The sequence below is a fragment of the Lampetra fluviatilis genome, chromosome 13, assembly GCF_964198595.1.
Source record: "Lampetra fluviatilis chromosome 13, kcLamFluv1.1, whole genome shotgun sequence".
Taxonomy (NCBI): domain Eukaryota; kingdom Metazoa; phylum Chordata; class Hyperoartia; order Petromyzontiformes; family Petromyzontidae; genus Lampetra; species Lampetra fluviatilis.
The window spans coordinates 3,258,730-3,286,636 of NC_136287.1; the positions used below are offsets into that span (position 1 = coordinate 3,258,730).

At 42.8% G+C, this 27,907-nt stretch overlaps 3 protein-coding genes across 9 annotated transcripts in view; all 3 read right to left on the reverse strand.

The window, feature by feature from the left end:
- Positions 1–6,287, reverse strand: part of INTS3 (integrator complex subunit 3) — a 39,732-nt gene extending 33,445 nt beyond the window's left edge. For 2 of the 7 annotated variants that reach the window (XM_078862042.1, XM_078862041.1), the window contains exons 1-4: positions 5,941–6,287; positions 3,484–3,567; positions 2,333–2,416; positions 1,721–1,834 (exon numbers count right to left, since the gene is read on the reverse strand). In XM_078862042.1, the coding sequence (XP_078718168.1) occupies positions 1,721–1,834; positions 2,333–2,416; positions 3,484–3,567; positions 5,941–6,114 (456 nt within the window). In that variant the 5' untranslated portion in view covers positions 6,115–6,287. The remainder of the gene's footprint in view (positions 1–1,720; positions 1,835–2,332; positions 2,417–3,483; positions 3,568–5,940) is intronic. The other 5 variants (XM_078862040.1, XM_078862039.1, XM_078862046.1 and 2 more) reach the window with 4 other exon arrangements.
- Positions 6,288–12,191: 5,904 nt separating this feature from the next.
- Positions 12,192–15,508, reverse strand: DUSP28 (dual specificity phosphatase 28). Its single transcript, XM_078862049.1, has 2 exons — positions 15,107–15,508; positions 12,192–12,341 (listed from the first exon to the last, which is right to left on the reverse strand). The coding sequence occupies exons 1-2, from the start codon at positions 15,506–15,508 to the stop codon at positions 12,192–12,194; spliced, it is 552 nt and encodes a 183-aa protein (XP_078718175.1).
- A 1,877-nt stretch (positions 15,509–17,385) lies between these two features.
- Positions 17,386–27,907, reverse strand: part of LOC144935424 (atrial natriuretic peptide receptor 1-like) — a 56,949-nt gene continuing 46,427 nt past the window's right edge. The window contains exons 20-22 of the mRNA XM_078862047.1: positions 25,131–25,229; positions 23,689–23,780; positions 17,386–20,294 (exon numbers count right to left, since the gene is read on the reverse strand). Of these exons, the coding sequence (XP_078718173.1) occupies positions 20,229–20,294; positions 23,689–23,780; positions 25,131–25,229 (257 nt within the window). The 3' untranslated portion in view covers positions 17,386–20,228. The remainder of the gene's footprint in view (positions 20,295–23,688; positions 23,781–25,130; positions 25,230–27,907) is intronic.

The following is a 27,907-nucleotide window of genomic DNA, read 5'->3' on the forward strand; positions in this document are numbered from 1 at the left end:
AAAGCCAACGTCAGCCATTCCCACCGTAAACACACACCACCTTGCAAGTTAATTTGCATAACATCTCAACATGGCTTCTAGCAGGAATGGAGCACTGCTCAATTAACATTGTATTTCCTTAAAGTGGCAAACTTTTAACATTGCTAAAAAACACAGCCACGAGATTTTCAAGCAAACAGTGGCAAATACAGAATCCTTTGTACGCTTGACGTTGATGACAAATGTTATTCTGAGACTCCTGGTTAGAATGCAACGCTCCATTTTTTTTGCCCAAATTACAAACATCTGTGACAAGCGTGCTTTTCACATTCCCCTATATTTAGCCATAGCTGTGCTGGGCCCAAAGGCAGCACCACTCCTGGCTTTGAACCACTCAATCACACACTTCAACAATGTTTCACTTGTGAAGGTCCAACCTTCCCCACTCTTCTGCCATAACGCATTAACCCTACAGTCAAAACAGTGCTACTTTTGGGGTTTGTCAGTTAATTGTTAGCACGTGTGTTGGTGTACGATGGACGCCAACAGCCTGCGCAGCTACTATTTCCAAAGCAGGCACATTTAAATAGCACTTAGGCTAAATGTCCACCTTACGACCCAAAACAATAGCTTGGTAGAATTAACTGAAGTGTAACAATGCATCGATACATTGATTCAGATTGATTCTTAAGCTCACAATACATGCATTAAATTGTGTGCGTTTAGAAGCGATGCTTTTATATCTTTAGCTTGTACGCAATGGGTTCATGTGACGCCTGCAGCCACGAGCGGGCCACTTCACCACAATGTAAAACACATCGATTCCTGGAACAAATCATGATCCTGAATTGCAATAATTAATTTTATTACTAACTATTAAACTATTAACTACTATTTTTATTTTACCAGGCAAGGCCCACTGAGCTATGTATCTCTTTTTCAGAAGCCACTTGGCCACAAACGATAGCTCGAGGAAGTGGCTTATCACGTGCAAATGTACAGCAGCCAAATACTCTAAATGCATGTTTCTAATGTGGAGGGAAAAACCGGAGGACCTGGAGAAAAATCCAAGCGACCACGGGGAGAACATGCAAACTCCAAATATATAGGAGTCAGGGTCCGGATCGAACCCACGGCCTTTTGTATACCAGCATTTAGGTAAGACAGCACCCAGGATAGAGCTCCTTCAAAGTAAGAATGTGCAATGGCCAATAATGTTTTTCCCATAATGCTGTTCTACATTTTGAAATTTGATTACTTTTAATATACATCAGATTATGAATATGTGTTTGACTTTGTAGGATTATGTTTAAACTTAGTTAATATTCAACTGCTCGTCATTTCTAAACTGTTCATATCAACTTCAGTGGATATTTCCCAGGCTTCTCAGGCCTGCCAAATAAAAGGTCCACCTTATGCTATGAAGAAGGGCCATTGCCTGCAATCTCACCAATATTTTCTTTATTTTTAGGCAGTGCTAGTTGATGGAATTGTTGAGTTTTTTTAAATAACTATATAGGTGGTCTCTCTGCTCTGTTGAAGGCCTGCTGCCCAATGTCAGCCTCTTAGATAGTTTAAATTTAGGAGGCAGTGTTAATGACAATTACAGGTGGACTCTGAATTACAAAAGTCCGATTTACAAAGATCCAAATTTGTGATGTTTATATAATGCCACCATGGATCAATTTATGACATGTAAACTTGATTTACAATGCATCTTCCGACCGCCTTTTCCTCTCACCTGGTTCCTGGCCACGTCGTGCATCTTCAAGAACTTCTCCATGAGCAGCTGGTTTACCTTCGCAAGGACGAGCCCCAGTCCATCCCGACTCACCAGGGTCAGGTCCCGATAGCACTGCCCAAAGCAGACGGTTCAATCTCAAATCTCGATTTGCATAGCAGCACGTCACTGTTAAGACATAGACTCTCATTCTGATACAACCCAAGTTAGAATAAAAATAACAACAAAGATCTCTCCATACTTCTCAGGAACCAACCAACCAGCCAGCCAACCAACCAACCAACTTACCAGCAACCACAGGGTAGTGCGGGATGACGTGGTTGGTTGGTTGGGTTCTGGGGGGTAGGGAAAGGGCAGCACTTACTTCTCACGTTGCAGTGAACGTAGCCAAACTGTGCATTGTTAACTTTGGGTTGTGGAATCGCTTAGAGAGAAGAAAAAACGCCCAGTTCATGTCAGTTTTTAATCGGAGACGTATGCATTGTTTGCAACACCATCCCATAAAATGCACTTTTGTGTAATTTGACCTCAATGAAATGACCAGTAGTAGCTAAAGTTAAGCTACAACGCAGCATAATTATCGCTTTCCGGTCGAAGTGAAAGAGTAATTACCCTGGCAGCTTGGGTTGGGTCAGTCAAGATGATGGCCGTCAGCCCGAGACACGTCTCCTCATGCTGTGGTGCTCCTTTACATACCTACACACGGACACAGTGCAATACAATTGCTTATGATGGTTCGGTGAAATGTTCCCATGCAAACTGCACAAAGTGAAAATCCACAAACTGGTCTACAACACAGACCCTGCGAAACATAACTTAACAGTGGATTATTGACCCCGATTGTTTTTACATCATTGCTGTGTGAATAGTTGTGCTTCTAGCGGCTGCATGGGTCACGTCTACCGATTACATACAATGTAAAATTCGAAAAGCATTGAAACAATATTCTTTGACGAATCGATGCATAATTCAACCGCTAGTTATGAATACGATATACAATTTTGATTTATAAAGTTACAAAATCGGACTGCATCTCAAGACAATGTCTAAAAGGGCTCAGCATGATTAATTATTCATGGGATTCTTATTAATTTTGCACAGCAAATATGGTGAACCAAAAGGTCAAATCAATGATACTAGCATTGTGGCACATGTAGACATGTCTGCCAAGGTAGGATGGAATATTTTACTTATAAAGTATTTTATTTATCCAGGAATGCCTCACGGAGCTGAATGACTCTTCCTGAGATATTTTAACCCCTTTTTAGTACTCTTTGTTTCTTTCGGTAAAGTCATGTAGGTATAAAATAAATAAATAAAATAGTATTATTGTAAATGTGGGAAGCAACTGGTGTATCCAGCGAAAAACCAGGAATATGATTGAACACTCAAAAGTTCACGCAAACCACAAATACACATATTCTTGACTTTACCGAAAGAACCAAGAATATGAATCCATGCAGTCACGAAAGCTTTAAATCACAAATGCACATGTTGTACTCTGTTCCCCTAGCCAATATGTAGCCTAGCAGATGCTGAAATTTTACAAATTTGCATGATCCACTAACCTCATCTCCAAGGTGCTGTGTTATAATAGACATATGCCACCATGGCCCTGAATATACTGGTACATCTCAAGAGTAGAATTTTCAGGGACCTGAGGGGAGGAAACTGTGGATGTGGAATAGAGACCTCTGAACATACAATTCACTCTTTTGTGCGAGCTAAATTCGCTGTTGCTCTTTGTGAAGAAGATCACTTACGTGGGCAGTGAGGGCATCGTTGGCCTCCCTTTCTGATACGCTGACGATCATGGAGGTGACGGTGGCCATGCATCGGTCCAGCTTCTGTGGACACACAATCGTTAATGCTCAATTGTTTCTTAGCATAGTCCATGACAAAGCTGATAGTGGCTCATATTTAGTTCCCCATCTCATTGTTTTCTCAAGTGTAAACACTAGCAGTGGAGAAGTTTATACTTTAGCCTAGACAGGTACACACCATAAAAACGATTTCTAGCCAGGACATTACACCTCCTGAAAAATAAGTTCCCTTTAAATAGGTTCTTGGACAATGTGTCAACTGGTCACCCTTTAAAAAGTCCCCAGCACAAAGTAAATGATGCACATGTATTTTTTCTGAAAATTCAACAGCCAATTATTATCAGCCAGCCTTGTAGATTATTCAGTTACATGGTCTGTAATGTATAACTACCGACCACCTTGTGGCAGTGACCACCACTGGTATAAATGCCCTTATTTCTCCAATTATACGCTTAACTGGGGTTGGGTTAATGTCAATTCTAGGCCTTACAATAACCCAAGTTTTTTTTTACAATATTTCTGTAATTAATGCGGATTGATGTACAATTAGCCTCAGATCATTCACAAACAATACGCTGAAATTAATCATTCAGCTTCACCCACTGGGTCTGGCAAGGGACACTCCCCAAATGCCTTTGTCACAAAACAGTCCAATATCAATCAGTGGTCTGCTAAAAAAAACATTCAACAATTACAATAACACAAGGAATACCTTCCGGTAACAATGCACCACCCGCTGACTTCTTAGCTGCTTTCTATAAGTTATACAGAGCTTCATTATAAATGCTCTAGGATAGAAATTGGCAGGGCAAACCCCACCCCTTAAAACTGCCCGATGGTTTTGATAGTTATGCAACTATAAAAACCCAATTTTTCATATCAACTGCAAGTTTTTCCAGACTCAAATAAATGAGAATGGGCGTGGGCAGGTGGTTATTGAACTTTAGAACCTCGAAACTGTGGTGGAAATTACGCATTCCCATTGCAGGGCCAATCTTACCATGGGATAACCACTGCTGACGTCCCACAAAGTTGAGACTCAATTTACTTACCCTGGAGGAATAACAAAGTTAACCCCCCAACCGAACTTTGAATATACAAATAAACAATAACAGCAGCAACTGGACATCTGCGAAAAAGAGCTTCATAGCTCATTGAATTCCTCCAGTCTAAATAAAGATTCTGATTATGAAATCTCCACATACATTCAAATGAGCAAACAAAAGTCCCTCAACGTAAATAACAGGTTAGTCAATCTGCTCATGGGCCTTCTAAACGAATACTCTCTATTGACATGTTTAGGTAGGCAAACCCTCTACGGTTTCGACTTTCTGAGTCTCGTCAATTGCCAGGCCTCTTTAACCAATGCTATTTGGTGGCTTCTGTGGCACAAAGCTTGACGGAGGCCAGTCTCCCCACGGTATCTCCAATTATGATTTATCACAAATTAGAACTCAATCTATCCACCCCAGAGGGATACTAGTCTGCATTAACTTCTTAGGTTTTTTCGGTAAAGTCACGTAGGTAAAACATCAAAATGAATGAAAATAAAATAAAATAAAAAATCACGACGTTTCGGAGGCAACACAAGTCTCCGTCATCAGGTGGGACCGTCACAGCCAGATTAGCTGCATCAAGCTAATCTGGCTGTGACGGTCCCACCTGATGACTGAGACTTGTGTTGCCTCCGAAACGTCGTGATTTTAGATTTTATTTTAATTCATTTTGATGTTTTACCTACGTGACTTTACCGAAAAAACCTAAGAAGATGATTCATTGCAGTCACGAAAGCTTCAAATCTAGAATAGTCTGCATTAACCCTAGACCAGGGGTCGGCAACCTACGGCTCCGGAGCCGCATGCGGCTCTTTACGGGCTGCTTCTTGACGATATATACGTATGTACAGTATGTACTCAGATGCATTGCGGCTCTTGAAATACTGAATTTTGTACCGAATTGGAAAGAAATGGCTCTTCTTGTTATTTTGGTTGCCGACCCCTGCCCTAGACCATGCTTTCAACTGACACCCTTACGCCTTCTGAAGCAGTAAGTTAACTACTTCGCGCACGTACGTAATTAACTTTATTTACAACGAGGTAAGAATCGACTGAGACAAAATTATTATGTTACAAGGGCGACCTGGGTTGTAAACAATGAAAAACACGGCACAAAACATCACAGCGGCTCAAAACAAAACGCGACCAAGACAAACTTCGCGTTACATCCCATACAGTACTGTACCCACCAAACACAAAACTCCGGGCATTCCGACTGTACTATACACTACAAGTATACTCAACGAGACTCAAGCCTAGAGTCCCTAGAATACCTTAGAATCTTTAGGCGAAGCAAAAACACACACAGAAAACAGACAATAAACAGGGCGACGAGAGAGACCGAGAGCGGGGTCCCAGAACCCCGGGCGAGGCAGCCGAGCTCGGCCGGGCGAGGCGCGCCTTCCTCGGTAGCGAAACTATCCGAGGCCGGGGGGCCTACCTCCTCTAATTCATCCTTAGCGTCCAGTGCGTTGGAGGCTATCATTTTCCCCTTGTGCTTAGCGGGGGCTTCCATGGTATGTGCTGCGTGTGTGCGTGCGAAGAGAGACGCTGCTGGTTGCTCGCTGCAGGGAGAGGAGGGGACACGGGGCGAGGTGAGCTCGTCACCTCCTAAACGTGGCCATGTTTGAGCGGGATCTGTTCGCTCTGTCTAAAGCAGGCGCGCTAATCGATCCCCGATCATCCAATGTCATTATTATTGTGACTAATAAAAAGTAAACGTTATGTATATTTTTAAACAACTAATTTTAAACGACAGTGATACAATATTAAGTCGGTATGTTGTTTTGTGTGGGTGTTAATTGAAATGTAGGTTGCCGAGTGATGTGACGGATTAAAAAATCGCGTTTTGTTTGACGCGGAATGCCGCGCCGGACACCGTAGGCAATGGCAATGAATGAAACAGAATCACTTAAATCGAGTTTCATTTGTACTGTATTATGTGCCGGAGAACATAATACAGTACAACAATAGAGCGATAATAATGACCACACAATGATAACATGCACAATAAGAATATTTTAGTGATTGATAATTTGCGCTGTGCAGCAAAATCCATTGTTGTACAGTACTTGTATGCTCCCACGTCGATCCGTACACCCCCCCCCCCCCACTGCCTTCAATTCACACAGACCAGCGTGGTGAAGTATGGTCAAATAATCCTCAAGACACCCACGGCGTGGAGAAGCCCCCATCAGCAGTGCATTGGCAATAGATTGGTGTGGCTCTACGGTACATTTACACAATGTGGTCCGCGCCATATGAATGTGGAATTTCCACCAAATTATTTTCGTTTGTGGGCCGCGCCCCCCACGTGAGCAGGGAAACACTGACTTTTGCCTTTAATAATTTCTCACTTTCAAGTTTGCCACGTCTAAAATTGATGATGCCTGTCAGTTTGAATCACCAAGTCATATGTTGCCGTGGTGTAATGGTGCGGGCACTGGGCTTGCTGTACAGAGGTCGCCGGTTCGATTCCCCGGCGCGGTAGTTGAAACAATGTGCAAGCTTCTTATATTTTAACTCCCCCAGCAGTATAAATGGGTGCACCGCAGGCTTGATCGGTAGTTTGTGTATGGTGGGGTAAAGTGTGGGTACCCCTCCCACCTTTCGAAGGCCCCCTTCTGCAGGCATTGACATGAACAAGAGGTCAGAGGGTTGCACAACTTGCACCGTTACCTTCTGTGGAACTCTTCAAGTGCATTTGCGTTTGTGAATAAAAACATCGATGTTGGGTGCTTGTTTTGTGGATAAGTAAATTCGCGGTTCAGAGGAGTTATCCTGTTATCCACAGAATTATTGCGGATACATAGAGTTTGTGTGACTTTGTTTTTTTTAATCTGTGAAAAAGCAATGAGATCAATTTAGTGACCACGTCTTTTATCCGTAAAAAAACGTGGTGAACATGGATGAATCACCCCTGTCGAAAAAAATTCTGAAGATCCATTTGGAGTCACATACGATTAGTTTCGTTTCATATTTTAGGAGATTTCGGATCTCCCAGTCTTAAAATGCGCTCGAGTTTTGATGTGTTACTTAATTTGATTGAACTCGAATTTTTCCTGAAAGTATTTTGTTAAAATGAAGTACAACTTAATTAAGTACAACTTAAATTTAGATGGTGTTCTTGCAGCAATCATATTCCTGTAAATGACTGCCATATCGGAAATCCCCGCTGTGCTAATACAATAATGGAATGGAAATAACTCGTGAAATGCCAGTGCTAATGAATTAGCATTACCATTATTTACAGGATATGTCACAGCCAACAATGCAACACAAAAAATCCTTATTAACACTGCCACATAAGAGAAAATTTATTTGCAGATTACCGTTTTGTGCAATGGTCCTTTCTGCTCAAAATATTAGTCTATTGCATCTCTATCATATGCGTTTAGAATATTTGGCTGGTGTAATTTTCCACATGATGAGCCACTTCGTTGAGTTATCGTTTGTGGTCAGGTCACTTCTGAAAAAAAGCTCTATGCTGTTGCCATCTTCCTCTTTCTCATGAATGCTCTTTTGCAATCTGATCCAAGTCCATTTTCATCTCGTGTCCAAACCAGGTCCATCTTGCTGATTTTTTTTTCACCCAGCACTGAGGTACAAGCAGAGCTTAATTTCTCACTCGTTAGTTTGTTCAAAGCTGCTAGCCTGGTTTGAGGTATAAATAAATAATCGGTATAATTCACTAGCACTCGAGTGCAAGGTATATTAATGCACATAATACTAAATTGTACCCTATACTCCTACAACCCGCCACAGTATCGTGAGGACAACATAATTTGAGATGAATTTGGCGTGCAAAAATTATTTCCGGAACAATGCTCCGGGCTGTTCAGGATGACATTAAGCACCGCGTACAACCCTATTATTTCACGTGTCTTCTGATTCGTGAGACATTCGAGAAGATTTTTCTTTAGTCCCTTGCCCAATGGTAGATCTTTGGCTCTAGATGATGGTTGTGTTATTTTCCTGATGAATGTAACGTATGCTGTGGACCACTGCGATTGTTGTCCCTTAGTGGCCAATTAGTCGGCCTGCAAATGGTGTGGCAACCACAGGAAAGAACGCACCCTTGAGACCGTATGAAGTGTCAGTAGATAGAACATGACTGACGGTGAATTATGCAGTATAGATGTAATAATAAAATAATATGACCAGCTGAGAGCTCACTTGACAATATACCCCATTTTTAATGGTGGCCCGGAGAAAATATATTGCTTCAAGTCATATGATGTAGGACATGGCGCAATATGTTATAGGATGAAACGTTAAGTGTTTAAATTGGACTAAATCTCATCAAGTAATGCCTCTACGTTTCTAAATGAAAATATCTTACGTTGAAGCTATGTTAAAGCCTATATATGTGATTATATGTAGCCTGCCTGCTTTCTATCACAAACAGGGTTAATTCAATGAGTCACAATTCAGATTGCACGTCAAGTAATGGTTGTAACTGCAGCTGAGCTTGGGAAAATTGTAGGCTAATTATGACGACTGTCGGCTTAGTTCATGTTCGTTGTTACGATTCAAACTGTGCGCATGCATCGCCATGCAATACAACGGCAATCCAAATCGTTACTGATTGCGTCGTTACAGAATAGCATTTTTGCAAGGAACTGTTGATTGTGTGTATAGAGCACTATTGTCCATTGAATTGTAACTTCTTCTATATATTCATGGCTCAGAAATGTGAAATTTCCACCGCCCGGTGTTCTCCTCGCTGATGCTATGGTGGATAAGCACCACCCATTCATTGCTCCTTTGAGAAAAAAAAGTTATTCTGCACACAGAGGCATTTGGGACGTGCTGGTACTTTAGGTCAGATTATAAATTCAGCTGTGTAATAACTGTCCTCGGGGTAGAGGTGGTGCGGTAATTAATGTACTGCACCATGAACTTCACTAGGTGAATTTGATCACCAGCAGCTTGTCAAACTTAACTTAGCATGTGCCGCCGGCCACCTCCCCAAACTACTTTGACTTTTGGGGTGAAATATGATCCACGCACCCCAGTGATAGACGTGACGTGGTGATGCCTTTCTCTACAAGTGGATTGACAACGGGCTGTACTTTGTAATAACTGTCCATCCTTTCCCGACCCTCCCCTCGATGGATTATGCGCCTACTTAATAGGGGGGGGGGGGCAGTAGGGGGGGTGCAATAATTTCAGACGAACCATGCCCGTGCTGCAGTCAAACGTTCTCATTTGTTAAATAGGTTGGTGTATCCCCAACTTGTTGTTATGATCATTGACATGGATTTTATTAAACAAGTTTGGCAATATACTCTTAGTTTTTTCGGTAAAGTCACGTAGGTAAAAAATTAATAAAAAATAAAATAATAAAAATCACGACGTTTCGGAGGCAACACAAGTCTCCGTCATCAGGTGGGACCGTCACAGCTAGATTTGCTGTATCAAGTGAAACGTCGTGATTTTTATTATTTTATTTTTATTAATTTTTTACCTACGTGACTTTACCGAAAAAACTAAGAGTATGAATCCTTGCAGTCACGAAAGCTTCAAATCTAGAAGTTTGGCAATATCATTTTTAAGCATGCCATTTATGTATCCCTAACGAACCCTAAAATGTGTTCTCAGCTGTCTGACTGCGTGGGAGAATATTTGTTTTCCTTTTGTGCACCAGTGGGTTTCTTCAGCACTTATGGAAAACTCCCCTCCCTCCCGCACCCCTTTACTTTACAGCAGTACACATTTGTGCGTGACATTTACATGCAGTGTACCCTTTTGAGTTGTGTAAACGTGCGTAAAATATTTTGAGGTCATTTGTTCAATTTAATAAATGCTCCTTGTGATATCCGGTTGTTTGTAAAGTAAAAGCAGTAATCCATTTTTTCGCGTAACAATTTTACACCATTAGCGTTTATGCACTTCACACCTCCGTCCAATGAAAACATTGGCCATTTAGCTACAGTACTTTAAAACCGATGACGGCATGTGTACGTGGCAATAATTGAGCGTGTTATCGGGCGTCAAAGAAGAACAACGAATTCACTGCGTTTGACCGTGGCGTGTTTTGGTGTGGCGCGTGTGCGTCGCACAGAACGCCATGAAATTAAATGAGCAATAAGCCTCCGCGGCATGTGTGAAGATAAGATAATGATGAACAATTCCACAATGTGGCTGCAACAATATCTAAAATATGACGTCTGTACTTTGGGTGGCTCTAGTGCTTTTGAAAGCGTTGCACAGCCCAAAAAATATGCTTTCATGCACTCGGAAAAAATTACACTTGAAAACAAAAAACCGCTTACATATACATACAAAGATCTCCCATTAAGCCGAATAAATGGTGGTATCAAGTAACAATAATAAGTGCCAATTATTTACCCAACAAAACCTCACTGGGTCGTTAGGATGGTTTTTTTCAGAGGATGTTGCATTGTGATGTTTAGTCATTTCTATTCATAAGTGTTTGGCAATAACATACGTGTCAAGTGCTATGAGCAGCACCTACTAAGTCTTGGAAGACAAGGAGTCAGAAATAATGTAGCTTGGACAAATGTATGCCTAGCCACCGATGTCTCCCGAGTGCTGCCACAGTCCAAGACAAATCCGGACACCGCTTGCTCCTCATGTTGTGCATCAAACCCAGGTTGTCGCAGTTGTAGCACAGTATGCAAACCGCTGTTATATATACACACACACACTGTTATTGCACATTCATATACACACACACATGTGCATCGCGTATGTGTGTATGGAGAGTCGACCTGAAACGCCCTGTATCTGCAATGCGTTATGCCAGCCCTGCTCTGAAATGCAACTTGAGACGTCACGCGGCTGGATTCCCAACAGGGCCCTAGCGGTGCACCGCTCTCACCAAAAGCCGAACTATTTTGGATGTTGGTAAAACGGGACGGGTATAGGGGATGGTGATCGTGGTGGTGTGAATGTTGCAACGCTTGCAAGGCCACAGAATAGGTACTCATAGAGTTGCATCAGACATACGCTAGACTAGGGCTGACATCGGCATTATTCATCCAGCCTGTTTTTATTATAGTTAGGTGTGGAATTACACATCTGTAATACAGTGCTTTGGTGGGGGGGGGGAGCAAGAGTTTGTGGGTTATGTAGATTTGTAAAACTCTGAAACCCAATGGACTGTGAGGTGGCCTTGTCAGCAACACATAGCGAGAAACTACATTTCTAAGATCCTGGGTTTAATTCCTGCACCTGCGTGTTCTTCTTTCTAAGGATGTTCTTAAAGCTTTAGAGACACCAATATATAACTTCAATCTATGGTTCTATGTGTCTATGAGGTGGTTCATAATGGCACCACCGAGGAACTGGGGTTCAATTCCTGAGCTTGGTGTCTCTCCCTCTCTTAGGTGTGTCGGGTACACCGAGTCAGGAACCACTGGGTTTGTGGGTGCAAACCTTGGGTCGGGTTGCCTTGCTCCATGTGCAAAAATAAGTTGGTCACACCAACACAAAAAAAACAACTGTTGGATCCCATTCTCTCAGTCATACAAAACAAAAATATCATAAACTATCCAAATGCCCGACATTTATGACTGCTTGCCACTTTCCCCCACCCCATTGCTATTTCATGCTCTGCTAAGTTGATCACAGGGAGGCCAGGGTGCCCCTCGCTCCTCCAGAAGTGCTCCCCACGGCCACTGGCTCTGTTCCACACATCAGCTGAGCCTCGTATTGCAGCAGTTGTCTCCAGAAGCCTTCATTGGGACTTGCGGCTGGTCTCACCGATTTCACCTTCTGGGGGTAGCGATGACAGAGAGGAACAAGCAAAACAAAACACATTACAGCAAGTCCGCCAGAGGTGTGGACTCGAGTCATGTGACTTGGACTCGAGTCAGACTCGAGTCATGAATTTGATGACTTGCGACTCGACTTGGACTTGCATAACAATGACTTTGTCCCACCTATGAGATGTGGACTCGAGTCATGTGACTTGGACTCGAGTCAGACTCGAGTCATGAATTTGATGACTTGCGACTCGACTTGGACTTGCATAACAATGACTTTGTCCCACCTCTGAAGTCCGCTATTTACGTTGCTCAGATTTACGCTCTTTCATTGTTGCGTCACAAGCGAATTAGGGACGTAATTTGGTGTAAAACTCACGACGTCGTTTTGAAGAATTGAAATTAAAGAAGGCAACAGCTTGCGCAGCGTACGTGACGACGCACTATACACCACAGCTCTTCTTCCAAGCGGGCTCTCAATTCTCAGTGTTTACAAGATCGCTGGCCACACTGAAACTCAACTCCCCTTCAGTCCACACCAGGCCTCTAAATGCAATCATCTCTGGTGAGTACTCTGTATTCACTTATTCATTCAAACTTGTTTTATATTTTTCTGTAAATTTTTACCAAAAATTTACCCCCAGGAACGTTAACTAAAGCGATATCATTAAGTCCATGGTAACTAATTCAGATTTCCCGTTGATTCGCCTAGCGTCGAAGTTCACCAGGGACGCATCCCCAACGTATAGCGAGGACGTGGCGATGTGGGTTGATGGGGGGAAGGGCGGGGCCAACGGGGGAGGTTGGAGCCAGTGAGAAATGAGGGTGGGGGTGAAGCCGATTGCGAGAAGGGCAGACGCAACGAGGGAGAGCCAGGGTACTCATCCGGACGCCTTCCAGTCCACAATTGTACTGTAGAAGAAATTGTATTCGTCCGGCTTGAGGTCAGTCTGTCAGCCACAGCACATTGCACATACATTTTTTGTCACGTAGAGTCTTCTAAGGGGCTCACTCTGACCAGAAGGAACTAGATACATATGGTATTTACGATTAGATACGTACGACCTATGAACTTTGACCTAGGTCAAAAATACAGTCACCAAAACTTGATTCTAGATTTCAAGCTTTCGTGACTGCAAGGATTCATATTCTTAGGTTTTTTCGGTAAAGTCACGTAGGTAAAAAATTATTAAATTTAAAATTAATAAAAGTAAAATAAAATAAAAATCACGACGTTTCGGAGGCAACACAAGCTTCCGTCTTCAGGTGGAACCGTTACAGCACGCTTGCTGTAACGGTTCTAAGAGATCCGACCTTGTATATATACAAGTTGAGGGAGGGAAACATCGTGATTTTTATTTTATTTTACTTTTATTAATTTTAATTTTAATAATTTTTTACCTACGTGACTTTACCGAAAAAACCTAAGAATACCAAAACTTGAGTCAATGCAGTTCTATTACGGATTGTAGATTATACGAGGATTTGCCATGTCCATAGCATGGACTGGTACTGGACTGTCTTACAGGTAAGATAGCTCGGCTGAGTGACGGGCTGGCTGACACTAGTCTTAAGCTTCGTTGATAAAAAAAACTAATATTTAAATTCGCCGCGAGGAACTCTGTCGTGATGCCTGTCTTGGAATTTTAATGTGTCACTGCAGTGATGTGATTAGAGTCCTCCTGACGATGGTCAAAGTCTTTTTTAAATATAATTATTAACCAAGCTGAAATCTCATTTGGGACACACATCCTAGGTGTGTGGCTACAAGATAAGATATTCGTTTTTGGGCTGCATCTTCCTCTGATGCAGTAGTTCCGAACGTTTCTGGAATATATATTTTCGGAATAACTAAAAAAATATGGTGTTTATTAATAAAACATCATATCTGCAAGAGTTCCACGAGCCACTCCCCATAGCGTTGTATGTATGTTGAACTTATCTCGCTCATTTCTTTTAAACTGCATTTTGTGTTTAGTTTGTTGTCCTTCCCCCGCACCTCTGATTAGCACGGTTGGCTACGTGTGGTGCGAAATAAGTTCAACGTACATAAAGGTTGGCAATCACTGCCCTAATCCACATCATACATATTTATATTTCCTTTAAGACAGTGTTTTTGAATATTGTGTTGAGTTTTGTTGTTAAACAACATCAAGTCATGGAAGGCAATTCCACCCGTCATGATTATTCGTGGAGATTAGCTTGTCAGATCCATTTCATCCCTATCACTCTCACATTTAGTTGTATACTGTATGCGATTTCTGCCCTGGAAGATGGTTGTTAAGAATCCCATACCCATCTATTTAACATATTTAATTTAAAATGATGTGATTGGATGCCTCTGGGTGGTAATATCCAAGTGAAATCAATGGGCTGACAATTTTAAAATCCTGAGTACGAATCCATGGATAAGCCACGCTTGGTTAAACATATTGGGAATATTGAGGAGATATCCCAATATCAGAGGTTGGCAATACGGTTACCGACATTGCCAATTCTCAGTCAGCCGATGTATGTACCACATGTTCAACTTCCTAAGCACTGTATGTAACCAACCGTGCTAATCGGAGGTGATCTATCAAAACTGTGCAGAAAGATTTACCAAAGTTCAACAGCATACCGGTACCAGATCTCGATAGAAATGAATTCCTGCCACTAAAACAAAAATTACGTAACCAATTCCTGTCCTCGTCAAATCTGTCCGGGGATCAAATCAACACAAGTCCCCGGGGGGGGTGGGCAGGAGGGAGGAGTTGGTTTCTCGTGGCCCCCCACCTGAAAGGCGGCCCGCAGCGAGAGGTCCCCGTGCCGCATGAGATATGCCGTGACCACCGCCACCGAGCGGCTGCGGCCGTGCTTGCAGTAGACCAAGGTCCGTCCTCCACGGACCCTCTCCTCTTCTATGGCATCCGCACACGGGGTCAGGTGCGGCCCCAGTGACTCGCTGGGTTCATCGAACACGGGCACGCGGATGCAGACCCTCTGCCCCTTTCCTTGCCCCGCAGCCGGCCCCGGTGGGAAGGGTTGAAGCCGTGACACGTTGATGAGGAGGGTGATGCCCGCTGCGTCGAGGAGGTCGGGGCAGCAGGCCGAGTGAGCGTTGGAGATGAAGAGCCACTCGTTGACCGCGTTCAGGCACGAGCTGCACGCCGCTGGCGGGCTCACGGCGAGGAGCATCGCTGCTTCACAGACCCATTCACGAACGAAGGAACGTGCATTCGAAATTAAAGAATGCACGCTTGGCAAAAGGCTGTTGAAGTGTGCTTTAAATCACACCCTCTCTCGCTGGCTTACGTGAGTCTTATTCTAGCTATACGTCTTGGCGCAGGCGTTATGGCCAGCGAACAGCCGTGCAGGAATAACAATGACATCAATTATATCGCCTATGACCGACTGCCTTGAGATACGTGTGGTCATTAACCGTCGTAAAACCCGTCATCCACGTGTTCACAGTTCTGCATTGAATGTGCTTGTGCGTGTATAACAGATTTCGAATAGAAAGAACTGAACTCACTCCGTGTTGACAAGGCCAGTCCGGTTTCCAGTTCCCAGCGAAGGGTAGATGATTATTTATTTTAAGCCGGCAATTTTTAGAAAGCACGCGATACTCACCACACGCCACTCACGGATTATCCATGAACGTCGAGGCTAAATATAGACTTTTATTCAATATCCAGTCTGCATCGTGTGTCCTGTGGCAGCCTAGATTGTTTAACGTAGCTCAACTTAACTAAGCTTCTAACGCCAAATAAGAATGTCCTTTATATGAAGGTACAACCGATACGAATTGCATAGTGGGTGACCTTTCATGAACAATGTCCATGAAATGATACGTCGTGCACATATTTTGGAAGAATTGGAAATTTATTCAGTACCAATCTTAATTTTAGAACTTTCGTGACTGCAGGAATTATTATTTGGTTCTTTCGGTTAAGTCACGTCTAAAGATAAAATAATAAATTAAATTAAATAATAGAATACGACGTTTCGATTGCAACACAAGCAATCATCATCAGGTATAATGAAATAGCGACATAAAATCTAACCAGAAAACTATAGACAGACATATTAGCAGACAGATATCACCAAGATACATAGAGAGAGCAACACAGGTAACAGAGAGAGGTGGTCGTCTCTGTGGGGTGGCCTTAAATAGACAGAGGAGGGCGGACGCCCTCTTCCGCTGCGTCCGTCCTCCTCTGTCTATTTAAGGCCACCCCACAGAGACGACCACCTCTCTCTGTTACCTGTGTTGCTCTCTCTATGTATCTTGGTGATATCTGTCTGCTAATATGTCTGTCTATAGTTTTCTGGTTAGATTTTATGTCGCTATTTCATTATACCTGATGATGATTGCTTGTGTTGCAATCGAAACGTCGTATTCTATTATTTAATTTAATTTATTATTTTATCTTTAGACGTGACTTAACCGAAAGAACCAAATAATAATTATTCAGTACCGTAAATTTAAATCCGTTTCTCCCGGATGAAATTCGGACTGGGCAGTGCGCATCTCCGTTTTGTGGCCTTAATCGAGTGATGGAAATTCCACATTCGCATCGTAAGGACAAGTCTATCCAAAAGACAACCCCTGCTAATTATCGACAAATATAAACCGTTGTCCATTGACAGACTCCAGAGGCTTCACTGCAACACACGTGCATTCATACAAGACACTTGTGCGTGAATTGTATTTATCACCATCTGTGAGCCCATTAAGACCAAATGACTTTTGCATGTTATCGAATGCCAGGATAATAATATTTTCATGATACGACCTGCATTGTCACTGAATTGCCGTGGTGAAAACACATCTCCTGAGTTGTATTTTCTTTCTTCTACAATCTTGATAGTATGTTTGTAATCTATGGTAGAAACACATTTTCTGAAGCAATGTTGTGCAAGTGGTTGTCACCCGTGTTGCCCATTATTCAATACATAAATGGCAATATTATTACGAATCAAATAATATTTCACATCCTGTTATCATGTTGTAAACCTTGTGGTTAAACGGGAGTGACAAAGTAAAAGAAAACACTGAGGACGCATATCTCAGTTTATAGCCATATTTTATTTACAACATGTACATTATTGTTCAAGAAAACACATTCAAAACAATAACTTTGATCGATTAAAAATAAGTCTATAAAATAAAATATCGCTTTACTTGCATAAATATATGTTAGGCATTTGGTTTCTGGTAATGTAAAGGCCATAATCACAGTGCCCCCATTTGTGTACAACTGATTGTCTATTGGTGTTCATTCTAATACAGCAAACATATTACTCGTTAAATTCACTATTTTTGGACTTTTCCATCTTTGTAAGTATGTTCGTGTTACTGAGTATGTAAGTGATGTATAAATATACTGTATATGACAACAAGCGATAAACACATTCTCAGAATGACAATGTCAACCAAAAAGTTGTTTGCACAATATGAATAGTGATTGCCTAATATTGTGAAGATATGACTAGATAGGAGGTTCGGTCAAAACATTCGTGGAATTACTTTATTTGGAGTTGAAGAGACGATAGAAATGGAATGTTCTACGAGCTAAAAGTAACTCCAGACGTTTCTCATGGCTGCCGAAAATGTAGTGTCCACGCAGAGTCACATACTTCACCATGGCCATTCAATACGTGCGGCCCTGTCAGTATGAATTCTGCACCTTGTGAGCCATTGTGGCGAAGCAGCAATGATGCTCCATCAAATTTAGTAAATGCATCGCATAGGCGTTTGCGACCGATGTTACGATTCACAATTTACTTTTGGGTTTCGAATGCACGCAGTAAAATGTGTCTTAAACCCTCCTTCAGTTGCCACATTTCGTGCAACTGCACCGATGACGTTGGTTGCAACTACCAGCGAAACGTCGCACGGAACTGTGAAACGTTGTGGATTGCTGTCCAACACATCGGTGCGCTGAAATATTAATAACATGGCAAGTTTGTTCATGACGTCACACATTTATTCATTGGTTGTGTCGGGTGGAGGTGGGATTTACAACAGATTTTACTCACGCGAACCGATCCAACAATCAATTATGAATCAGATTCTCATGTTGAACTGGGGGAAGTTGCTCTCTGAAAGTATATTTTGCTGTGTTGCACCACAACCTGCATGGAAAATACGACGCACAATACTGGTTGTGAAGACACAGAGAATGTCGGAGCGAATGGGGTGAGGTTACTTCAGAGGTTTTTCATGCTGAAGACTTCCAGGGCTGCTCCCAAGAGCTATGCAATCGCTGGCAGTGATGTATCGATGCATGAGGAGAGCGCTGGCCTTTGAAGGGGATCAGCAAAAGATGTATACAAGTGGTCAATCATGGTTAAAATAATTTACGTGATGTTTTCTAATGAACTTGTTTTCGGCTCAATGCAACTGAATATGCGTAATTAAGTACATTAATTAAATGAACAAAACAACATTTTATCTGTATCTCCGCATAGAAATACGATGTGTTTGGACATTGATGTCAAGGCCTTCTCGACTTTCTAGACCCATTGGCCTTCCATTTATTTTGAACCAGAAAGTCTAAACTGGTCCGAAATTTACTATATGAAATGCTGCTCGATAACATCATTTTTGAAAGGTTGGTAGACCGAAGGTCTCAAACATATTTCGATGTGGAGATACAGAAAAAGAGGTTGACTTTTACATTTGACTCATGTTTTAAACATGGGATTCATATTATTATCGTCATCAGTATCAGGCATGGTCTATCCACTGCTGGATGAAGGCCTCCCCACGCTATCACCACCACTCACGGTTATGAGATGCCACAAACCATCTCACTGCTGCACACGGACAGCGTCTGGGCTAATTACGGTACAGAAGAAAGCATGTGTACATTCCTTCATTTCAGCACTCAACTCTCTTGACTGTCCATCATTACATTTAAAAAAACTACTATTTACGAAACTGTTACTAAGTAACATTTTATTTTTTTACAATACTGGAGGAGTTCCCCAATTAAAGTGTTGTTTACGTTAATATATACGCTTATATCTGCTGACCATGTACACCATGGGACATGGTCAACTCAGCCTTCAATAAATAGGCTTAGCTGATGTGGTGATGCTGGTCAAAACCACCCCTCACTGTACACCACATCTTCCTTAATAGGCACTCACCAAGAGCACTCACCCTGGAAAATAAAGAAAGACAAAATGTCTTTCTGCTCAAAAGAGCTCAAGGCAGCAGCTATCTCAGTTCGTAGTACGAACCCAGTGGTGGATGGAGGCAGTTACGCCAGAGGATAACCACTACAGGTTGCCCATAAATTGCGTGTATATGATAAACGGAGGCTTGCTCGTACCTCTGAGTATGCGTGCACGTGTGTGACTGTGTGTATAGATAAAGGTATCCATATTTATCCTTCCAGACTGTAGGGGTGGACAAGTGCCATAGCGATTGCCTATTAAGACCAGCACAGCACGCACCACCGCGGCTTACCTCATTTAGCACACTGCACCACGAACACAGTGTCTGATTCCCAGCGTTGGATAACATCAATGACTAGTGGAATCTGAACTTATCCTGGGCCACTCCTAGGTGGACTCAGCCTCAAATCAGTACTGGGAGCGGTGGGTAAGCATCAGCACTGGGAGCAACAATGTCCTCAAATCATCTGCTCCGGGCAGTCTGTAGTCTAGTCGGGAGTTCTTACACGGTCTCAACATTAGCAATCCCCTTCTTCCGAAACGGAAACTACGATACTTTTGTGAGCAAAAACCACCATCCTCTCGCTTACGCAAAACTTCCAACGCTCGCACTCCACGGCACACGGGTGGCACCGCGCGCGCCACCTTCGCCGACCAACGGCAGCGGTGGCGAGAACAAACGAGGCAGAGGAGGTGAGAGATGAGGAGGAGGTGCCGAAGGACCTCTTCACGGCACACCTGACACCGTAGGATTCTCGCCTAGGAGCCAGTAAGTACGCATGGTTCCTTTGCCCTGGTGAGAGAGACGCATGCCCACACACACACACACAAGTTCACTCATTGTTAGACTCGTTTCTCAAGGGCAGAACGGGTCTCGTTAAGCGTAACCAAATATTTTCTCATCAGACTCCGGTTTTTGAGCCGCAGCCACTGGTGGCACCAGGCATAAGCAAACCAAGATAAAGTTTCGGGGCCCCAAAATAGCTCAAGGGGCCTTGGATTTGTGAGAAAAACACGTGGATTTGCAAATTATCAGCGAGAACTTGGAACCTTATATAAAAAATAACCAGTCCATTATTGTAAAAGCCACTGTAAAAATAATTGTAAATGTCATTCATCTATTACCGTAATTATTGTACACAACTGCGATACAATTACGTTACTTGTCCATCATATAATGTTTGTGGGTCAAGTGACGCACCACACACCAAGATATAATTTCTGTTTCGATTTAAAGCTTTCGTGACTGCAGGGATTCTTGGTTCTTTCGGTAAAGTCACGTAGAAGGGAAGTAATAAAATAATAAAAATAAAACATAATTTTATTATGTTTTATTTTTATTATTTTATTACTTCACACAGTTGAAGTTTTTTTTATTATGTTTTATTTTTATTATTTTATTACTTCCCTTCTACGTGACTTTACCGAAAGAACCAAGAAGATATAATTTCTGCTCAGCGCCCCCCCCACCCCAAGGTGGACACGCACCACCACTGCCTGTAGCCTCGCCGTGCGCAGGCTCTGCACAATCGCATTCATGCTGGGCAAGGTCATCCATTGTGTCGCCAGCGAGGCCACGTGGGGCATCTGGGAAAAGCCCAGGCTGTAAATCAGGACAGGTGCAGACTGTGACGCACAATGTGAAGGAGCACGTGGAGGAGGATTACCCTCTGAGCAGACTGAATGCATGACTTGAGAGCATTGAACTCCTGCAGGCAATGAGGCTATGATCCGGCTTGGCCAGTTATGTGTGCATACAATCGATGGGAAATGAGCGATTTGGCTAGTTTGGATCATTGTACCTTTATTTATCCATGTAAGAGGTTAAAAAAGGTTTGTTTTTGCAACCTTGGTTCCGGTAGTCCAATGGGAAGAAAAAAATATATTTTTTTTATTGTTGCTTAATTTTTGTTATTAAAGTCACATTTGGGATTTGGACCAATGTGTTGGCACTCGATTGCTATTTTATTTTTTACAAATAATGACACCAAGCTGGTCCCGTAACAATTTGGAAGTCTGGCCCATTCCATATTGAATTATATTTTGTGTGCATGCCAGGATAAATAAACCCATGCACTTGAGGACATAGCAACTCAACAAAAAATCTGCTCAGTTGGGTCAACACAACCTACTTCGACAAACACAATTAAAATTTATAACCTGGAGACATACACAGTTGAAGTTGCAGATTTCACTTTACCCGTACGAAAGAAGAACACAACACAGTACTGCTATCTACTGCACACCTCCAACTTAAGCTATACAGGCAGCTGGGTCAAGTGCCATCAGCGAGCTCCTGAGACCGGTGAGTGCATTTTCTTTCGTGGGGGGTGGAGGGGAGGGGGGTCAACCGTGTGGTCAAAGCTAATTTAATAGGAGTCACAAGAAGCACAACCTCACTCTAACGGTCGGGCCATTGCGCCAAGGCGGCACTTAAACTCCCCAATGACTGAGCCATCGGTGGAGGACGGGAGGTCTGCAAGTCACCGCTCTGTGACCTTCGGAGCAATCGATGTTGTTGATTTGGACACCAATTTAGAACGGATATAGAACTGCACGAACTGCAGGCTGTTGAGACCAAAGTCGGAGTATCGACACGATCAGAAGTGCTCCTCTCCACCAGCCACCATGCGACAATGGTGGAAATTCCACAATACTTTGGCAGGGGGCCAGTAACTTCCATACGACATTCGACCTGCTGCTACAGTGGTTTGATGAATTGCCACGATTTTATTCAAACTTATATTTTTTGTCTCGTTTTAAAATCTTATTTGTACATCTTTGGCAACGCCCCTATACCACCTCGAGTGGATTCAGGGACGATGTGAACCCATTGCATAAAAGTATAATCTTCATCTGTCTTCATCTACCCACTGCTGGACAGATAGCGACAACAAATATGAATTGAAAAACATTGGTTCATACACGTACAATTCAATGTATGTAACGCCAGCTTAATCAATGTGTCGTTAGTGGCAGGGCCTGTTCAACTGAAGTCACCGTGCATTCCTCATGTTCATTAATGAACTCCTGTGCCGTTTACTAACACGAAACAAGCGAGCAGTGTCGTGCATCATTAACCAATTTACACGCCATTAGGGAATGCTGTACGGATAAAACAACTGCAGTAATGGGAAGGCAGCGAGACGGGAGTTTAATCGTTGTTGACCTACGCTCAGTGAGTGCCATATTCCATGGTTTTTTGTTTGTTTTGCATTTCTAACATCCACCATTGCCGTGTTGCAGCTTCTCTTCCCCGTGGATGCTGACAAAAAAAGGCATCGATCGACCGACGCTCGTTCTTCCGCCAGTGTCAGGTGTCGCGCTGAGCTATAATAGATAAAATAAAGCAATTCGCTCTCCGTGTAACTGGATCGCTCCTCTCAGTCATTCACTCAGTGTCCCCCCTGTTCGCCTTCTTCGATCAGCTGTGACAGTGAACCGCAAATGAACTTGCCCATGGGCTATGGGAAAGAGAGATATTCATAACGCTGCTTGCTATGCCGCTCAACAATAAAAAAGAAACCATACGTGAAGGAGACACATTGCCCCCATGATCTGTGGATCAAACAAATCACTCGAGACACCGGTGTATGGCAGCAAGCAAAAGCTGTTTATGTGAATGTTGTCGCAAGAGGTCACACGTTTGGCACAATGGTCCTTCGCTGACTATGCGGTATGAATGAGACATATTGTCTGTTTTTTTTTATATTCTCCATTTTACAATTATATTGTAGCCATCATCATCATTGAAATCAGTGTTTATCCTCCCATTGAGAGTGACTAAAACACAAAGAAGCAGGTGAAATCCAATACCAGTTACACGTGTGCCTGTACAAGTATTTTACCAAAATAAGTTCAGTGGTCAAAGTGGTCACCTGCTCAAGCTGGCTATGAGCAGAACTCCTGCGTACAACTCTGAGCCAGTTGTGGGAAATACACTGCAGCAGAGCGCTACTCATTTTATGAACCCCCCCCAAGGATGATGAGTTGAGTGGAACCAAGAGTATGAGTGGAACCCTGTCCAAGATTTTAACTCGCCGGCCTTCGAACTGAGAGTCACGTGCTATTCTAGCCCCTGCACCACCCAGCCACAATTATTTATTTACTATTGCATAATGTGGTAATCTAATTTATTACAGTCTAAATACATAAACAATACATCCTCGCGTCCTTTTCAGCTTTACCTTTATGTCCACGTCCCCGTGTAACTGCACCACAAATCCTCCATATTCATCCAGGATGGCTTTTGTTGTTGAAGAAAGGTGAATTCTGTGAGCTGTAAAAAAAACACACCGGCCACGATCAATAATCTTGCAGCTTTAAGTGCAACTCACCTGACCGAATACAGCGCCTGGAAGAAAAAAAACTCCCCAGGAATTATTCATAAACGAGGGTTACAACTGCAATTAACAATCCCAGGCACAGCCTTCCTGAAGAACGCGTCCCGAGACTCAGTGAGAGGTTGGTCCGTGCATGGAGTGATTCATCGAGCAATAACGTGAGGTAATTATGTAAAAATAACTAATTTTAATCAAATATTATAATCATTGCGTATTGCAGATGCGTTTCTGCGGCCACCTGGAACGCTCTTCCTTCCGATATTAGGAAGCCACTGGAGCTATGCACTTTAAAATCTCGATTGCAAACTCATTTCTTGAGAACTGCTTTTTGTGTTGAGTTTGTTGTCCTTCCCACGCACCTCCGGTTAGCACGGTTGGCTACGTGTGGTGTGAAAGAAGTTTAACATACACGCATATAGTACACTAAATAAGGTCACTTGACAAAGAAGATGGAACAAAAGCTAAAAAGTGTGCGAGGAAGTATAGAGAAATGAATTGCTTGGACTTACACGCAGAAAAGAGAAAAGAAGCATATGGATCCGGGAACAAGCGCAAATCGGAATCATAATTTTGAAAATGTTTAGTAATTGGGCTTGGGCAAAACGTGTCGCTAGAAGGGACGACAGTTGAATGATCCTCGTGACGAAATTGCAGCCAAAGAAGAGGATGCGCATGAAAGGAGACAGAGTGACGGAATCGTTTTTTTGTACCGGAGTGAGTTGGATTGCGGCTTCGCAAAGGCTGCGAGGAACAGCAACACAAGTGGCAAGGTCTTCATTCAGCAGTGGATAGACCAAGGCCGATCATGAATAAAATTTTCCTAAGAAGGGATCACTGAGTTTGGAGCCTGGAGATTCAGTGAGGCTTTGATTTGGGATGTTTGACCACTTGCATTACTATGGAAGTAAACGTCTGACAGCTATTCAATTATAGTGTTTTATTATTTTTAAAAGGTACATTGCACTTCGGGTGATAGGTCCCATTTAAAACTGCATCCATGCATAATAAATAAATAATTGCTATATAACCTAAATAAAATCATCATGGGCTGCCAAACGGATAAAATAACCCCAAAAGTTATTTCTGAAAAAAAATGAACATTAATTAAACTCGCTGGTAGTGGCACCCTTGCAAAATGAATAAAAATATAAATTTCAAAAATATATAAATATTTACAATTCACCAACCCAAAAATAAACTCCAACTGCATTACATTTGACCCACACGTGTGGAAATGCGTAGCGTGTGTCAGTAGCAATGGGCAGCAAACTTCTGGCTCCACCTACCTTCTCCCTTGGCCTCCATGCGCGAGGCGGTGTTCACCGTGTCCCCAAACAGGCAGTACCGTGGCATCTTGAGCCCCACGACCCCAGCGCACACGGGGCCTGGACAGGAAAGCGACGATCGTCGTGGTGCCGTTAGTGGCTGTGTACCCACACACCGTGTGTACGCTGTGCGCACCTATAAGAATCCTGACTCATGATCAGTTTATTTTTGGTAAGATGTATGTACTGATTTAAAGCTTTCGTGACTGCAGGGATTCATCTTCTTGGTTCTTTCGGTAAAGTCACGTAGAAGGGAAGTAATAAAATAATAAAAATAAAACATAATAAAACAATTCTCACGACGTTTCGGCCACAACGCAAGCAGCCATCCTCAGGCGAAGAATGAAACACCCCAAGCTTGGAGCGTATATTTAAGCTGGGTTAGAGGGGGGGGAGGTGGGAAGAAGAGCGCCTAAACAAAATAATTTGCATATCAAGAGGAATTCAGCATATGGAAAATGCGTAGGAGGTGGGCGGGGGGGGTTCCAAATCAATACTATGCCCGTGCATTATGCAGGATTAGCAGCATCAAAGGGGGGGGGGGGAAGGGGGGGAGCATTAACAAAGGAAAGGAATGTTAATAGTATGTAGCTGTAGTTACTAAACAACCACGTAAAAAACTACAGTATAAACTGCATGACAAACTAAAGTATAAACTACATAGCATCATCAGTAAACTTACTATACTCTACAATAAGCTGAGTTACTAACAGTAAGTAATACATGAAAAATTCTACGTTGTAAAAAATTATATAATATGCTTCCATCTAAACTTTATTCTCTTACATCACACGCGTCTATACCGTACTATATACTTCCATAGGCAAAACCAACATTACATTACATACTGTATTGCTATAAACCACCCTATACCTTATACATTTTTAATATAACACTATGTATTATTCTACCCACCCTAATGTGTATCAAAATGGTTTATTACGTCCTTCCAGTGATTGCTAAGCCAGAATCCATCTTCTCGGTTAAAATTGTCTCTGTGTTTGTAAATGTGGATCGCCTCATGTACGAATCTCTCATGATAGCCAGATGGCTTGCAGAGAACCTCTGTCTTGGAGAAGTCAATGTCATGTGAGCCCACTGAGTTGTAACAGTGATCTGCCACGGCTGAGGTGTTTGTCCTACAGTGTTTCAGGTCAGCTTTATGTTCACGGATGCGGTCCGAGACATGTCGTTTGGTTTCCCCAATGTAACTGCTACCACAGAGGCAACTTAGTTTGTAGACACCAGGGTACTGTATGTCTGGAACCACATCTTTTACAGACGGTACCAGATCACGGATTTTATGTACTGTGTTGAATCGGACCTGGATCTTGTGTTTAATCAGGATTTTGGAGATCTTTTTTGTGACCCCAGCAATGTAGGGTAAGGTGATGGTCTTGAAAGGCTCCTCAACAGGATCCTTCTTGGTGGTTGGAGTGATGGCTTTGCGGATTGTGTAGTCGGAGTAACCATTAGCCTTAAGAGCTTGGCGTACGTGTTTGAGTTCACTGGAAATGTGTTCATGGTCGGAGATGCATTGGGCTCTATGATATAGAGTCTTGATGAGGGAATTCTTCTGGGATGGATGGTGGTGGGAATCCGGTTTTAGATAAGCATCCGTGTGGGTGGCTTTCCTGTAGACAGAGTGGCTCATTGAACCATCAGGTCTCCTTTTGATTAGGACATCCAAAAAGGGTAGCTTGCCATCATTTTCGACTTCCATGGTGAATCTGATGGCTGGGTGTATGGAATTGATATGGTCGAGAAATTGGTCTAGAGCAGGCCGGCCATGTGGCCAGATGACAAAAGTGTCGTCTACGTACCTCTTCCATAAGGTCGGGCGTAGAGTGGCAGTCTGGATGGCGTCCGTCTCAAATTTCTCCATGAAGATGTTGGCTACAACCGGAGATAAGGGGGAGCCCATTGGGGTGCCCTCAATTTGCTTGTAGAAGGTTCCATTCCAGGTGAAGTATGTATTGGTTAAGCAGTGTCTCACCAGGGGGGGTACCCCAGCATTCAGTCCTTGATGAACCAAGTCTTCAATGATTGCGATGGTGTCAGGCACAGGCACCTTGGTGAACAAGGAAACCACATCAAAACTGACAAGCAGGTCGTCTGGGGACAGGGCAATCCCCTTGATTGTTGATACCAGGTCAGTAGAGTTTAGTACTGCAGAGGTGGTTTTTCCAGTGAAAGGCCGTAGGATTTCGGACAAAAAACGAGCCAGTTTGTAAGTCGGGGAGTTGATAGTAGAGACAATGGGACGAAGAGGTGTATCTTCTTTATGTATCTTTGGCAAGCCGTACAATCTTGGTGGCCTGGCTGCAGAAGGTTTCAACGAGAACTGTTTGGTCTGATCAATTAATGCGGTTGAAGCAGAAATGATGTTGTTGGTTTTGGAGACGAGGCTGTTGGTGGGGTCTCTTTTTATTTTTGTATAGCTGCCATCGGTGAGTAGTTCTTGAATTTTGTTGTTGTATTCTATTTTGTCCATGATGACAGTGGCATTGCCTTTGTCGGCTGAGAGGATGACAATGTCATCCCTCTTTTTTAATTGAGCTAATTCAAAACGCTCATCTTTGCTGATGTTGCTAGCTGGCATCTTAGCGTTTTTGAGGGTTACAGAGATTTCCGATCTTGCTACGTCTGCAGCGATGTGACTCAAGCCCTTGAGAGCTACATCTACTCGAGCAATTATATCATTAACTGGTATGTGTCTAGGTGTGACTGCAAAGTTT

Excerpts from the sequence above, each read along its gene's own strand:
- DUSP28 (XM_078862049.1), bottom strand. The coding sequence starts at position 15,508 with ATGCTCCTCGCCGTGAGCCCGCCAGCGGCGTGCAGCTCGTGCCTGAAC. Across the intron at positions 12,342-15,106 it reads CGCTGCGGGCCGCCTTTCAG|AAGGTGAAATCGGTGAGACC; the intron begins GTGGGGGGCCAC and ends CGCTACCCCCAG.